Genomic DNA, 17571 nt, shown 5'->3' on the forward strand with positions numbered 1-17571 from the left:
TTCCTCTGCATAGAGCCTGATTAATATGGGTGGAATCCACAAGGATGGTGAAAATCCATTCCTCCTACGCAGAGCCAATGGGAGTGGCTGAAGTTGCTATCCCTCCATGGTAGTTGCAGAGGGTGCTGGCCTTTTCCCATTATGGAATTCTGCACCAGCCTATTCAGGGCCATCATGAAGATCCTACTGCTGTGCACAGATGCCCCTGAATAGCTGTTCCACCTGTTTTCTTTGCATGGTCCTTTAGTGGGGTTTAAATGGCGTGGAGGGTCTTTTACTGAGCGAATTTTGCTCTTTGTGCCCAGGCAATATTTACAATAATAACTGAATTACAATGTTACAACAAAACAGAACTTTACAGTGTAGATGAGGTTGTCATCTTTGTTACTTACCTAGTACAATGGACCCTGCTCTTAGACTGGGGTTAGTAGACACTGCCATAATGCAAATGCAAAACGCAAGGATAATAGTTCTTAAACAATATTATTACACGTGAACAAGAATGAAAACAAGGATCCTACAAACAATTGCATGCATGCAGGTAGTGCCATTATAGCAAGTAGAGTGCATTTCACCATCATGGAGTGCTCAATGGGACTACTCAAGAGTTGCTCAAGTTGCAAAATATTTGCAGGATCAGAGGCTAAGTTTCATCTTCAGTTTCTCCTATGTAAGGGCAGCATAGCTTAAGCTAAGGGTTGAATTGGTTGTGAGTGCATCACCAACGATTAGGAAATAATATTTATTTCAATAGAGAGACAAGGTGGGTGAGGTAATATCTTTTATTGGACCAACTTTTGTTGGGGAGAGAAAGAAGCTATTGAGCTACAAGCTTGTCTCTCCCACCAACAGAAGTTGGTCAAAACAAGATATTACCTCACCCACCTAGTCTCTCTAACATCCTGGGATCGGCACAGCTACACACCACTGCATACTTTGACATTTAAGCAACCTTTTTCTTCAATTAATACTATTGCACTCTGAAAGGGATACCCACCTTGTTAAGATTGAACTGATCACAGCTGGCAATAATGCACTGGTATAAGAAAGAACAAAATAAACTCCAAGATTACTAGAGAACATCTTTCAACAGTGGAATAAATTGAATGACAGCAATAATATTAGGGATTATTTATTCTCTACAGATATCCCTGACCCTGCTATTCCAGAATTCAACTAATTAGATAGAAGGGGAAAAAGTAAACATATTCACTAACTGTGAAGATGAAACCTACAGGTTTTTATATAGAAAATGTCCACCCAATTTGATTTGAAACACATGATTAATTTGTTTTATTTTTCCAGCTGTGAGATGATATCTTTAAAGCCCCTTGCTCATCCAATTTGGACAAATCTCCTGATATTTTAATTGTGGAAGAGCTGGAATAAAGTAAGGTTCTTTCAGTGCTCATCTGATGTAAATCAATATAAATCTGTTGGCATTAATGGAGATGCATATTTACATCAGATGAAGATCTGGATCTACAAGATTCCCTAACTGCATATTTCTAATATTCCCACTCACTGTAACATCTGGGAACCAATTATGAACCTTTTTACACTTTAATAAAAAGAAATGGCTGCTGTTTAGAAGAAGGAGAAAAAGTCTAGACATTGGTTAGAATAATAGGGATTTACACTTTAGATTTTCAGTTAAAATGTCATTAAAAAGCATTATTCTGTTAATTCAGATCTAAGCATGCAAGTTGCAAGCTTCTGAAGGAGAGATAATTACTGGAAACTAGTGAAAAACACCTAAATTCTGTTTTAATTTTCATACACAGAGCAGATGTTTTGACAGATGGATGGACTTTATTTTTGTAACTGTCCGGGAAAAGTCTGCATAACACAGCCTAATCAGTGTTACATATCTGTATTGTTTGTTTTTTAATCATTCTGCATTTGGCTCCTATGCTTTTGCTTGTAGACATTTTCTTTGTAATTTATTTATTCAGGCTAATGTCTCTCTGCATAGTCCCTTCTATCAATTTGATACACAAATATTGGAAACCTCTTAAAATAAATGTAAATGTTTTGTTAGTGAGACAGACATATTGATCCTAAGGTGGAGGCGGCTCTGCTGGAACAGTTAATTAACACTTTATCTCCTCTTCAGGCTAGTTCCCCTGCTCTTTTTAAAGTATACATGCATATTTGGATGGAGGAGGAGTGACAAATTAGGGACTCTAACAAGGTGTATTGAGCCTACCAGGCTGTAGATCTGGCCCTTAACACATTTGAGAATTTAATGCCTTCTCACTTTATAATGAAGACCTGCAGATGAGCTAGAGTATTTGTCTGCAAGAGGGCTGTCACTGGCCCTTCTCTTACTCTGGGACAGATCCTCAGCTGATGTAAATTGTCATAGCTACTTTGACTTCAGTGATCGACAGCGATATACTCCAGCTGAGGATCTTCGAGCGAATGTATGTAGCAACTTAATTTCCATTGACTTTAGTGGGAGCAGGATTGGGCAAATGATGAAAATATAGGACATGAGCGCAGGAGAGGGAACCAAGAACTCCAGAGATCTAACACACTGAATCACTCTGTGGCTTATACAGTCACTTATGCGTTGTGCCTCGTGTCTATATAAACTCTCATGACTCAGGGGATAAGCCATCCTCCAATGACTAAGAAGAAACCTCCCCATTGGGCCTACTATTCCGTAACTGCCTTGTGCAATTTTTTCCGGGACCCTTCCTGTCAAGTATCTGATAGTGGCCATTTTTAGGGACAGGAGACTGGTCTAGAAGTCTGATTCAGTGTGGCAATTCCAATTTTCCCCACATTTAATATAAGATAATGATGCTTTCTTGCCTCACAGGGGTTTTGTGATGCTAATATAAATTAATGTTAGTAAAGCACTGGTAGGCTGAAACATGCTACGTAGTAGCAGTAGATTAAAAATAATTTGAACAAATCTACCTTGCTCTCACACACATGCAAAAGTTTGTGATACCCAGTTCCAAAGCAACCAAATGTTAAATGGCCTCTTTCCATTATTCCTCTTGAAAAGGAACAGTATTGAAAGTGCCCTGATGCAAAAATGTCCATATTTTTTTTAAATCTTGACATTTCTGTAAAAATATAATATAGTCAAAATAATATAAGTCAAAACCCAAGATAAATGAACAATGAGGCTACAAGTAATGCACATGCAGCATTTAAAATTCTCTGACAATTTGCACATTAAAGTTTCTGGCTCTTGGTTACTTCCTGTTCATTTTGTTCCTGCCGCTCCTGTAGATATATTCTCCCATCTTCTATATTTAACTGACATACTATATTTCTTGTGTTGTCTTTGTTTTGCTTCCAGTGTCTTACACTTTGAGCTCATGTACTTAAATACTCCACTCTGCTGGCATTGTCCTTCACATTAACAATATCCTGCTGGCCTGAGGGCATGACAACAATATGTCCTGCTGCCAAGTGGGACAAGCCCAGTTTGAGACAGACTAAGTCTTTCCAGGCCTTCAGCCAGGAAGGCGGGATGGATGCTTTGTAGTGAAATTGACACATACAGTCACCAACTTCAAGAAGAAGGGTTATGTGCCAGGTTTCACAGTTAGAGGTATGTGAATGCCAGGATGCCAGCCTCATTAGGAAGGGATAGAAAAGTAGAACTCTGGTAAAACTGGTGGAGCCTTTAAGGCCTCAACAGACTGACAACCGTATACTTTGGCCCAGAGCCTCAAAGGTAAGTACCTTTAAGGCTCTGGGCCTTTGTACTTAGATGTAAACTTTCATCTAAGACTCTCCATTTGTCTTATAAACATTAATTAATTAAGCTTTCCATATGGTATCTGTGAGATAGGTAATTATTGTCATCCCTGTTTGATAGACACAGAGAGGTTAAGTGGGTTGTCCAAAGTCACATATAGCAAACCAGTGGCAGAACCCAGCAGTCTGAACTAACAGTCTGAGAGCTTGTCTATACTACCACTTAATTTGATGTAAGTTACGTTGCTCAGAGGTGTAAAAAAGCCACCCCTCTGAGTGACATAAGTTACATCGGCTTAAAGCGATGTCCACACTGGCTCTCGGTCATCGGGAGATTCTCTTCCACCAACATAGCTTCTGCCTCTCATTGAGGTGGAATAATTATGCCAGTGGGAGAGCGCTCTCCCATAGGCATAGCACATCTTCACCAGACGCGCTATAGCAGAGTGGCTTCACAGTAGTGTAGACTAGTCCTGAACCCAGCACCCTGAACACGGATCTAACCAATACACACCCACACCTTCCATTATTGTAGTAGATTCCTTGGAGTCAACATGTGTTGAGATGTTGAGCCTGCCGGAATGCATATGAAGTGCTGCAAACTGTTACATTACAGACTCTTGTTTCCCCTAAACCCACAAAGGTAGGAAAAGGCAAGAGGTCACTTTGAAAAACCAGACCGCCATTCCATAATGCACAGGTTCACTCCATAATGCACAGGTTGTACTGGTGACACAACAGTGCCACACATTGCATTGCAACAGTGCAGAGCCTGATTCCATTATTATTATTATTTTATTTATTAATCATCATCATCACTGTAGCACCTAGGAGTTCCCATCATGGACCAGGACCCCATTTGTGCAAAGCACTGTACAAACGTGGAACAAAAAGAGCTCTGAAGAGTGTACAGTTTAAGAAATGAAGGAGCATCTTGCCATTGTCTGAAGTGCAAGCAGGATTGACCTGGTGACAGAGCAGGAAACTTCACTATGAACTTATTCACTAGATGAGAGCTTAAATCAGAATCATAACTTTATTTTTATGTCATTTATTGTGGTCTAATATCCTCCTTTATTTATTTGTTTAAAGTTGTGTAAAATGTATAAAGAAATCTAATCTGTTAGAGAGGTGTATGAGAATTTACTCTTACAGATTTTAATGGATACTTAATGCAGCTGTAAAACACAGAGAAGCTATATTAGTCATTTTAGCTAGACTAGAAATTTTAAATGTTATATAAATATATTTATTATAGTCAAAGGTTTATAGCTGTAAGTATCTCCCTCCTAGTGTTTAATTAGCTCTTGTATTTCTCAGACATCTATGGTTAAAATCTGTTCCACCGGGAATCAAGGAAGAATTAAAAGTTGGAGAGACGAAGCTAAATTCTGCTTTCAGATATGGTTGTGTAAATCTGAAGCACCTCTGTTGACATTAGTGAAGTCACACTGCTATAAATCCAGAGTAATTGAGAGCCGACTATGGCATATAAAGACATGGAAAGAGTTCAGTTCTGCTCTCATTTCCACAGGTTTAATTTGGAGTAACTGCGCTGAAGTCAACGGAATTATTCCTGATTTCCACCCATGTAAATGAGAGCAGAATCTGACTTATTGGGCTTTGGATCTAGCCCTCAATGCATTTAGCAATTTCATACCTTCTCACTCTATACTGGAGATAAGCAGATAAGCAGTATTTGTCTGTTCATGTTTAGCGTGTGAGTACATATGGGCCAGATACTCAGCTGGTATAAATCAATGTAGCTACACTGATTTCAATATAGCTGCACTGATTTAAACCAGCTGAGGATCAGCCCATATACTGTGAAAATTGCTAAACTGAATGGTATGTGTTTGTTTGCCCTTAGCTCCTAATTTATTGTGGACTGTGTTTACCTGACTTTTCTTAAAAAGCTTGAAAACTTGTTAAAAGAAAAGGAGTACTTGTGGCACCTTAGAGACTAACCAATTTATTTGAGCATAAGCTTTCGTGAGCTACAGCTCACTTCATCGGATGCATACTGTGGAAAGTGTAGAAGATCTTTTTATACACACAAAGCATGAAAAAATACCTCCCCCCACTCCACTCTCCTGCTGGTAAACTTGTTTTAAATCATTACAAGCCCAGTCCTGTGCGTTGCTGAGTGATGTTACAGTGGAGTTGAATTTGGCCTAGGATGTTTGCAAGTGAGCAAAATCAGCATCCTTTTGATTTTGCAAATCTTATCAGTCAGTTTTAGATTTTACACGGCCAAATCAAGCGTACTTCATAGCTTGGTCCATTTAGCCAAACCTCAGAATACATAGCTTCAGCTTTTGTTCATCTTTAGTATTACATGTGTTGGCGTTATGCTGTGTCAATACTCAAGCACTTTCAAGAGAGATTTTCCCTTCTTTCTTTTATGCAACATTAAAAATAAAAATTGAGAGAATCAAGGAATAATATCCTACATCTAAATGAAACTACAACCATTTAGTCTATTTAATCATTTAACCCCTATCACTGTGGCACTGAATGGGAGTCTATGTGTCTATGTAAAACAATATATGTCTCTGTGTGTGTGTGTGTTTGTATATCTGTCTGTCTATAATGTCTTTGTGTTTTTATTAAGAGAGGTCAAGCTAAAAAACATTAAGAGAGAACACTTGCGAAACATACATCTCCAGCTCTTTCAATTTCCTGCTGGATTCTCTTAACTACCTCTGTGTTTTCTCTTCCATCTCAGTTGGAAGGATAACTTGTGTATTTGTCTGGTCAGCACTGGAGCCAAGGATGTTGTAAGACTCTGCATGTGTGTCTCCTGGGATGTTCTTTTTAATACAATGTCAGTATGTTTTATGCAAATACACATAAGCAAAACAAAACAAAAAAAATCTGAAGAACAATGTCAGGTGTATCTTACATTTTAATACATCAGGGTGCCATTACTGTTCTATCCCTGTTGAATTTTGTATAGCTGGCCTGTATGGTGGCCTATAACAGATCTAGGAGTTGTATTCTCACCTGCTCTCGCAGAGCCATGGTTTGTGCTTGAGAGTCTCTTTCATTCTCTCATCACAAACAAGTCATAGGGACTGATGCTACAATCCGATGAAGTCAATGGGAGTTCTATGCAGGTAGTGATTTAAGCATTGGACCACTATTTCCTGATCCTGCAAGCTATTCACATGAGTGGAGACTGCACCTGCATGGAGCCCCACTGAAGTTAATGGGTCTCCATGCGGTAATATCTCATGAATCAATTTGCAGGACTAAGAACATAATCTCTACCTGTTCCCAGTGGGCAATAGAACTTCACTGTTTCTCATTTGTTCCCACTCTGACATTGTATTGTTTGCTGTTGATTGCAATTTTTCCTCCACAAGTAAAGGTAAATTAGATTTTAAGAACACTATTTAGCAGGAAAAACTGTTAATTTAGGTCCCAAATTCTAGATCTTGTTCAAAAGGTGTATTCAACCAAATAGCAATATAAATATTTCCATTCATTGAAAAAAGTTTCTATGTTGTTTGGATTTAAATTTTTCTCTGCAGTGTGCAATCCAGGCTTTGCAGCTTGATGTCAGAGCACGAGATATCAGAAAGTGACACTGACATATTCATTTTCATGGCTCAAACGGAAGGAAATGCATAAAAGTAAATAAATAGATACCATGTACTATTGATGAGCAGATTAGATTTTAAAATTTCTTTCCTTTTTAATAGCATAAGGTATCATTAGCAAAACAGGTAAATAATTTTTAATTAAAGATAAATAGAATTGATGACAGTTTGTTATTTACTTAAAGTATAAAATGTAAGGCCTGAGTCCTGCAAAGGCTTGTGAACATGCTTAACTTTATGTACTGTGAGTAGTCCAACCAACTTTGCAGTGAGTAAAGTTAATCATGTGCATAAGTCTTTGCAGAATCAAGGCCTAAGTGACTACAGTAAAGTTGAGGCAGCGGAGATTATGCATTGCAGCTAGTATGTATATTATTATTTTAAATGTTATATCAGTGATTTATTTGGTATCAGTTCATCCCATCTGCCCATCTTTTTTCAAAATTTTAGTTGATTAAATACAGGAAGGCATTTCTCTTAATTATTTTATTCTGGGCAGCCATGTTTCTATACATGAGATTTGTTTTGCAAATGGAAAAATAACCTATATCACAAAGGCAGAGACTACCTCAAACAGAAAGAAGGGAAATTGTCTCTATGTATTTTTTTAGCTATGTGGGGTAGGCCCTAACTCAAAATAGCAATGAAATGCCCAATAATAAACAAGTCTTACAAACATCATAAAAGGACCATAACTGTAAAATCCGTTCATTCTGCCAAACATGCCTAATGCACTGGAGCGTCCAATATACGGTTGCCAACCCTCCTGGATTGGCCTGGATCTACCATAATTGGCATCTATCTCCTGATGACTATTGAAAGCAATCCAGGAGATTTTAATAGGCTGCTAAAAGTCTGGTCAGCGGCGCAGCAGGGCTAAGGCAGGATCCCTACCTGCCCTAGCTCTGTGCAGCTCCCGGAAGCGACCAGCATGTCTAGGTGCAAGGTGCAAGGCCAGCCTAGGTGCAAGGGTAGCCAGGGGGCTCCACACACTACCGCCGCACCAAGCGGCAGCTCCGCAGCTCCCATTGGCCAGGAACAGTGCCCAATGGGAGCTGTGTGGGTGGTGCCTGTAGGCAGGGGCATCACGTAGAGCCACCTGGCTGCCCCTGAGCCTAGGAGCCAGCGGGACATGCCGCCGCTTCTGGGAGCCTCCTGAGGTAAATGCCACCTGGCCAGAGCCAGCACCCCTCACCCTTTCCTGCACCCCTGTCCCAGCCCGGAGCCCCCTCCCACATCCCAATCCCCTGCCCCAGCCCTGAGCCCCCTCCTGCACTCCAAACACCTCGGCCCCAGCCCAGATCCCCCCCTGCACCCTAAACCCCTCATTCTTGGCCCCAGCCCAGAGCCCGCACCCCCAGCCAGAGCCCTCACCTCCCACTGCACCCCAACCCCCGGCCCCAGCCTGGTGAAAGTGAGCGAGGGTGGAGGTGAGTGAGTGATGGAGGGAGGGGCAGGGCCTTGGAGAAGGGGAAGGGGCAGGGCAGGGGGTGGGGCAAGGGTGTTCAGTTTTGTGCAGTTAGAAAGTTGGTAGCTCTAGTCCGGTAGTCATGCTCCCTGCTAGAATTCATTTTGCATATGTGTTTTCTTTCCTTCACAGAAAGAATGTGCTAATTTTATCAAGGTGCTTAAAGCTTACAACCAGACTCACTTGTACGCCTGCGGAACTGGGGCTTTTCATCCAGTTTGCACCTATATTGAGATTGGACGACATCCCGAGGTAAAAACAGGATTTTTTAATACTTTTTCTTTAAAAAAAATCATAAAACCCTTTATTGATGTTTATCCAGACCTCTTCCAGCTGAAATGGATCATTACTAATTTCTGTAGCACATTTAGTTGCTAGATTACTGTGGCTTCCATAGGTCCAACTTCTGATTCCAGTGTTTTCTGATTTATGCATAGGAACAGTACTAAACCAGAAGCTGGGAATGGGTGACAGGGAATGGATCACTTGATGATTACCTGTTCTGTTCCTTCCCTTTGGGGCACCTGGCATTGGCCACTGTCGGAAGACAGGATAGTGGGCTAGATGGACCTTTGGTCTGACCCAGTACGGCCATTCTTATGTGGATTACCTGCCCTCCAAAATTAAACAAATAAAAATACACCCATTTTGTCTGGTTTATAAAATCAAATGTGCTTCCTTTTTTGTTCGTGACAGATATCAGCTATCTGAGGATACAATATTATCAACACCTTTGTTCTAGTGCCAGCTTTGTCCTCCAGGTCTCCTCCTAGTCAGTAGAGTCTGACACCACAGCGGCTTTCTCCCATCTGGGAATTAAGACACAAGACCACACAAGCATATTTCTCAGCTCTCCAATTTGTCCTGACACACAGTTTTGAGGCCCGGTTTTCATGTTCTTACCCTCATCCCTGCTATCCCTCCCCTTGCTTTGGTTATTTATTTATTGAATGCCTGTATTGTGCTCTGTGCTGCAGAAAGCATGGAATAGACTCAGAAGAGCTCATTCCACTTTTTAACTAAATATAAAACTGATGGGCCAGATCCTCACTGATGTAAATCAGTGTTGCTCCACTAAAATCAGTGCAGCTTTACTGATTTACATAGCTGAAGCTTTTGGGGATGGTGGCGGTGTCTTAGATTTGATCCATTTTCTGCTTTGTTCTTTCCTAAAAGGTTAAACTTTTATTGTAATATTAGCATAAGTCTATAATATAAGTGAAGCCACTTTGCCTTTGTTCTCTATGTGGCTATTGCTCTCTGGATCCTTTCAATTCATAGAACAAATTCTGTTGATGTGTTCTCAGCCATCACTTATTTAATTTATGGAGCTGAGGGGGGAAGTGCTGTTGTTTCTGGGGGGTGGGGGAGAATCCATCGTTGTGTTACATTGACTTGCTCTGATCACTGAAGCAAAATTATTAGAGTCACCTCATGGAGTTGACATTCAGGATTGCAGATTGCCAGGAAAATAAAGACATCTTTGTTTAAATGAATGACCCTCAGTCATTTAAAATTTGGATTCTGCTTCTTATAGAAAAAATAACAGATTCTTTGAGTGATGACTTAACAGTCTGGGAGTGATTTTTCTCTACAAAAATGTCTTTTAATATTCAAAACATGCATCCTTCTTAATGTTCTAAGCATAAGGTTTTGGGGGAGATGACGGGAATGCTTAGTGGAAGGATTTGGGGCTCTTTATGGCTTGTAGTCTTGGCAATTAGTAATTGTCTCTTGACCACACACAGTATGCCATTGCTTACTGCATTAAGCAGATTCTCTGCTTCCTGAGATCCATTTGGGAATTGGTAGACATATTAATTAACTCTAGTTCCGTAAGATGTGTGTCAATCAATTCTTGGCTATCTGCCAAATGTAGCTATCTGTGGAGAGATAGCAAGTATGAGGTCATTTACTTTTACATTTGGCTGTTTTATGAGCACACAGTAAAACTCACACACTTTATCAAGGATTTATGGAAAGGATGATCAAACACTAGGGACGAGATCCAACCTTGGTGTAACACCACTGACTTTGACATTGGGATGAATATGTCCCTAGAGCTGTAGACACTTATTTGCATTTGCTTTTTTTTTGATGAACTGTAATTACCAAGATGGTCTAAATCCTTGAATTTACTGTCATTTGGTCCTCCTGAGCCTGAACACTGCCCTCAGGCTGTAACCTCACAATCCAGTCAGAGTAAGGGGCAGCATGTAGCATCGGTGCTGGAAGTAAGGGTACTGGAGGTGCTACTGCACCCTCTGGCTTGACGTGGTTTCCATCATAGACAGGGTTTACAGTTTGGTTCAGTGGATCTCAGCACCCCACCATACAAATTGTTCCAGCACCAGTGGCTTGTAGCTGTGCTGCCTCAGAAGCAAGATTAATTCATCAGACAGAACATGCTACCCGCAAACATACATAATCTAATAAATACATTGTGAGTTATACCAGTTTCCTGGGAAAGGCAGGATCTTGTTTAAACCTGTTCCAGATTTGGAAAGGAATACTTGAAACACTTAGAGAGAAAAATAACATTGATTTCTGAAAGGACTCCCTTAAAAATGCCAAGACTACAGCCAGAGACAATAAAAAGAGAGACCCAAAGAGGCAACATTCTCCCCACAACTCTTTTATAAAGGTTTCTGGAGAGAAACTTAGGCCTCTGTCGTGCTCCCATTCAAACGAATGGCAAATTTCCCATTGACTCCAGTGGGAGCAGATCAACCTCTTAGTGGTATTACCCTTATTATTATAAATCACTGTGAGTCAGAGTGTGCCGTGAAGGAACAAACCATAAGTACAGGGAGGCACAGAGCAGCACTAACCCAGAATGCAACATACACTTGTCTGCATGTCTGGCCAGCTGCAATGGGGAGAGAGCAAGACTTGGCCTTCTCACTGTCCTCTTTGGGGTAGCTTGTGCCCCACAGCGTGCTAGCAGGAACAGTCTTTGTGCTCAGAAGAGTGCAGGAGTTACAATTATACCTGGTCCTTGCATTAGGGGTGGAAGGAGCGAGATGTCTCCCTGCACCCTCCCCCACTTCTTGCACACTCAGACAGGCAGTACAAAATAGTGAGCCAGATCCACAACTGGTGTAAATAGGTGAAGCATTATTAACTTCAGCAGAACAATGCTGATTTACACCAGCCATCCCCAGCATCTTTAATTGTCTCCTCCCAAATCTCTTGTGATCGTTCTCCCGATTAACAATAATCTTTAACAGTATGAACCTAAAAGATCTGGGATCACTTTGTTTTGCAGTTCATTTCTCATCCTTACTCGATAAAGGAGCTCTATATTTTGTTTAGATTTATGATGTATATAAAACTTTAAGCTATTGCATCTGAAATTATATAATGCTACCACCTGTAACATATTTGCTTTTTCCGGTTTCTGTACATTTAAAAAACCCTTGGTACAACTCATAAAATTGTGTTAAATTATACCTTCCACTATGTTCCCTCCCCCCCCCCCAATACATCACATTAGAAGAAGTCCAGAGTGCACTTTTCCAAGTAATGGGCATCCTGTTAAGATACATTTAAATATTTTTTCCCAGAGCAATGGAGAACCACCCCTCTCCTAAGGAGAGTGTCTAATGGCATTGGCAGAAGTGACTGTAGCATGTGCAGGCATACCTAAGCTACCTTTGATCAAACTAGAGTGCTCAATATCACCGTGAAGCCACAGCAAGACAGGCTCACCATCCAAGTATGTACCCAGGGTCCGAGGCACCTAGCCCATGCCTCCGACCATGCTGTTGTAGCTTCCCTGCTGTTTTTTACAACTGATCGAAGGTAGCTCAGGAATGCCTACACATGCTGCAGTCACCTCTCAGTGTAGACACACCCCAAGGGACACACAATGATTGAGAAATGTGAATTACTGTTGGTAGAAAAGCAAATATGATGTTTCATCATATAATACAAAGCATGGAGGCAATAAACTGACTTCACTGGGAGCAGATGTGGCGTAAATGGGCATAGCTCCGTTGAAGACCATGGAGCTACACAAGTTTATATCCGCTCAGGATCTGGCCTGTGTTTTTTAAGTGAAACATTTGAGCAAATGATATTTTTAATTGTAAGTTAAGGCTCATCTGAGTGTAAACTTTCTAACTTGCTTTCTGTCCAATTAACAGTATGTTTATATGACATTCACAGTACTCTCCAATTTTTGGAAAAACAGAGTTACATTAACAAATGCAAAAGAATAGGATCTGAAGCACCTGCATGATATTAGAGTTCTAGTCATAATTGTAGTTACTGGGAGATGCCAGCAAAAGAAGCTGTAGGTTTATTAAAAAATTGTAGCAATTACTTTTAATATAGTGATGCCATTTAAACGCTACAACATAGGAGCTATCTCATTACTCTTGTGATAGTAAAACATAAGAGGCCAGATGCTCAGCTGATGTAAAGTAGCATTGCTCCCCCGGAGCACTGTCTTCATTTGCCAAGGGTGAAGCTGAGGGAACTAGGGTTATTTAGTCTGCAGAAGAGAAGAATGAGGGGGGATTTGATAGCATCCTTCAACTACCTGAAGGGGGATTCCAAAAAGGATGGAGCTAGGCTGTTCTCAGTGATGGCAGATGACAGAACAAGATACAATGGTCTCAAGTTGCAATGGGGGAGGTCTAGGTTGGATATTAGGAAAGACTATTTCTCTAGGAGGGTGCTGAAGCACTGGAATGCGTTACCTAGGGAGCTGATGGAATCTCCATCCTTACAGGTTTTTAAGGCCTGGCTTGACAAAGCCCTGGCTGGGATGATTTAGTTGGGGATTAGTCCTGCTTTGAGCAGGAGATTGGACTGGTCTCTTCCAACCCTGATATTCTATGATTCTAAAGTTGTCTTTGCTACTGCAATGAATTGTACAGGGTGATCTCTGCCTTGAATGTTCCAAAGATGAAATCCTGTGGTATGTGAAAAGGCTTAAAAGTCGGAGGAATAAGTAGCATTCTTCTGCACTGGGAGACTCCTAGCCACAGAAAGACTCTATCCTTCCTATATTATATTCCCTGTGTCAATGTGTGGGAGAAATTATATGAGTCAGGATGGTGGCCAGATCTAGCCAGTGATTTCACAAGACTACCTGAGGTGGCAGAGACACGGGGACTATTGATTCCAGTGTAGTCTTTAGAATACACGGAACAGCTCTGCTGGCACTCCATACCACCTAAGTGAATTTCACATGATCCCATGTTATCCCATGTAGAGAACCTTTGCATTACATCCAGCTTTGCACAGAGGTCAGATTTGGCTTCAGCTTCTAAGAAGAATAAATCTTGACATACTCAAAACATTGCAAGCATGTTAGGGCCTATTTTGTTTTCAGGTTATGTGTACAACTACCATTGATATCAGTTAGGCACAGGTACATAAAGTAAACCTTTCAATGAGCACAAGCAATCATTTACAACAGGTGAATGGGCATCACACAGAACAATGTAAGCCTGGCAATCCACCATGTGTTGATTAGTGTTTGCATACATGGAGTGGCCTGCAAACTGAACAGCTTGTCTTCAGTAAGGCTTGAAAATCATTTAAATAAAGAAGCGAAAGGTGGGTACTTGGAATCTCGGTGCATTTTTAAGCATCATCTCACATCAACATGTATTTCCTAGGAGTCCAATTTTATGTTTCTGCTGAGTACCTTTAGTTACATTGCTCTGTCTTGTTGTAAAGTTACAGAAATAGTAGGTCAACATAAATATGTAATTTGAGTCCCATATAAAATATTTTTTGAAAAACTCCATAACCCACTTAAAAAATATAAATATATGAATCAGGCTCAAGTTTTAATCACTTTTTTTGGTGTACTGCAGAGCGTGTGTTATTTTTAGCTGCATTTACTTTAGTGCTACAAAAGATAATGCTATTGATACTTTTCAAGGCTCAGTCCTGACTTCCTTACTCAGGAAAACGCCAATTGAAGTCCATTTCCTAAGTAAGCCTCTTTTTGTTGGGTGCTTAGTACTTTTATTTTGATATTTTAGGTGGTGTCAATAGTTTATTTCTGACAGCAGTTTGTCTATACTGGATATCATAGATGATGTCTAAATAGCAGTGGCTGGCACCTTCAGGTCTCGCTACATATACATATAGAACTTATTTTTTAAGAGTTTTGGACTCACATTTTACACCAACAATTGAATTGTGGACACAAATCAGAGCATTTGTCACTCTGGCTACCTAATTTGTGATGTAAGTCAGGTAGCTGTAAGCACAACTACTTAGATTTGTAGATACAATTCATTTTATGGCATGCTCAGAAAGGAAGGTAGGTCCCTATGCCAGCTGAAAATTGATCTCTAAACGTTTGTGACAATATTTTTAGTAGATTGATCCATTTGGTCTCCTACCTACAGAGTGTAAAGTTACATGAAAAAAGAATGGAGCTATGCCATTTTATTCCAGCAGAAGATCTGGCCCATTATGTTAAAAATTTGAATGTGGTACAGATATGTATTTTTTGGGAAAAAAGTGTTTAGCAGAGGGGTCGAGCTTTAATCATTGCCAGGGAATGTGAGCATCTTAGGCTTCCAGCTGTCATTTAGCACATTCAGTTCTGCCCTTGCATATTTCGTAATTACACATTGGTAACTTGGAATCTCTGTCTAAAGTGACAGAAATGTAAGTTGGTAATTATGTCTGTGCTTGGCTTTGAAATTCACAATTTGAGCGTTTACATGCAAAAGACAAAATCAAGTTTTGAACTGTCAGAAGTCAAAACAGGGAGTTGGGCTTTTTTTTTTTTTTGGATGGTCTTTATTCTCCAGGCTAGCAACTTAAACTGATTTAATGGAATCAGTAGTTGCTTAGCAAATCATAATAGGAGAAGATCTAACATATGATGAGCAGAGGAAGCCCTTGTAGCTTACAAAGCAGTAAGCATTTGTTGCACTGTAGAAGTTCCTAATGAATCCCTGTCTTATACTTCTAATCTGATCAATTCAGCTATTCAACAACTGTCCTTTATTTGGTACTTGATAAACATATCCAAATCGCTGCAGTACTGCTCTGAAGCTTACTCTTGAATAAAAAGGCTAAACCTTAGAATCATCTCACCTATAGATATATTTGTAAGGAATGATTTAATTAAAGTAGCTCTGCAGCATGATATTCTGTCATACTTAGCAGTTTTTGTTTTAACTGAAAACTCCTGTAAGATATTTACTGATAGGAGTGTGCTCTGGGGAAAATTCTGGGTGGCATTATGGACTCAATTTCTCTCCTTAAAGTCTGATCACCAGAGAGATGCAAAAACATAAAACTTTATTTGGTTTGTGGGCAGATATCCTGAATATTGTTTTCTAAAGATATCACACATGCACAAACAAGACCAATCAAGATCACAGATGCTTGGCTTTGTTTAGTGTGGTAAGATTCTAGGCTGAATGACAGTGTCAAATTTGGATCCTTCGCCTTCTAATGAGTAGAATCTATGTACTAGCACTCTTACACGACCAAAACTGGGAACACGATTGTTCTTTAGATGTACATTACTTTCAGCCCTCTGTCGCTGAGAAATGCTTGTTGATTACAGCGAAGAACTGTATACAGTATGCCACAGCTGAATGGCTTCCATGAATGAGAAACTAAAGCCAGTCAACATATTCATTAGGTTCAAAGAAATGAGCCTCAGAACTGTGGGAAAACTTTTGTTTATGCTACTGGAGGGGGAAAAAGAGAGAGAGAGAGACTGCCATGAAAGCACATTCATGGAGTGGATCACACACAGAGAGTAGTAGACAGAATTTTCATTTAGATTGCAGGTAATGCCATATTTGTTTGAGTCCATGCCTCAAAACTATCCCAAGGCATTTCACAGAGAATAGGTGCAGCACATTGGTAACTGGAGTACTCAAGCTTTAGGCAGTTCTTAGCATCTGGGACTTATTCGTCTATCACTTACATTGATTTTACATTGTTGCAACTGTCTTCAATGGAGTTTTCTTTGATTTACACCGGTGTAACAGAAAGGACACTCAAGTCTCTTTTTTTTTTTATTATCACAGAAACAGCATGAATTTCTAGCACCTCATGTTTGATGTGTCAGATAGTTTTGCCATAGCTTTTAGGAGCATGAATTCTAACAATCCTTTCTTGCTAGTGCTGGGAATACTCCCACTGTTTGCATTTGGATGTTAATTATTTCTCCTGTCAGTAAAAGGATGTTTAGGAGAATTATTTACTTCCCGGATACGAATAGTCACACTGTCAGCATGGTGACCTTGTCATATGAGACAAACAGAGCCTGACATAATATGGTGTAACACAACTCACTTCCTGATTCATTTCAAAGGTAGGGCACAATCCTGCCAAGTACTGAGAGCCCTCAAGTCCCAGTAACCTCTCAGGGTCAGATCTTTAGAGATTATATTTTAAAAAGAGTTGACTCACATACTAAGACTGTGGCACTGTGCTCATGTTGGGGGAGATTTATCTCCATTAATTCAGAGAGGCCATAATATTTCTAGTAGCTAGAAAATTCAGCACATCTTGTCTTATTAGAGAAAGTAATTGAAAACACTAACCCAACTTCATACTCATGCAGCATATGCAAAGTTTCATCCACACACCTCCAGTTACAATGGACAAGAATGACTGAACCCTTTGATCTCCATATGAACATGGAAAAAATAAAACAAGCAACCACCATCTGTTGGGAAACAGATTTAATGAAAAGGGTGGATACTGGAGTACAGTACATTCTCTGACTTAACTGAGGAAATGACTTTAAAATATATGGAATAAAGTAATACA

At 40.1% G+C, this 17571-nt stretch overlaps 1 protein-coding gene across 2 annotated transcripts in view; it reads left to right on the forward strand.

Annotated features, from left to right (window-relative positions):
- SEMA3A (semaphorin 3A) overlaps positions 1 to 17571 on the forward strand; it is a 403325-nt gene that overhangs the window by 280716 nt on the left and 105038 nt on the right. For both annotated transcript variants that reach the window (XM_074942567.1, XM_074942566.1), the window contains one exon: positions 8929 to 9048. In XM_074942567.1, the coding sequence (XP_074798668.1) occupies positions 8929 to 9048 (120 nt within the window). The remainder of the gene's footprint in view (positions 1 to 8928; positions 9049 to 17571) is intronic.

The sequence above is a fragment of the Natator depressus genome, chromosome 1 (genome assembly GCF_965152275.1).
Source record: "Natator depressus isolate rNatDep1 chromosome 1, rNatDep2.hap1, whole genome shotgun sequence".
Classification (NCBI taxonomy): domain Eukaryota; kingdom Metazoa; phylum Chordata; order Testudines; family Cheloniidae; genus Natator; species Natator depressus.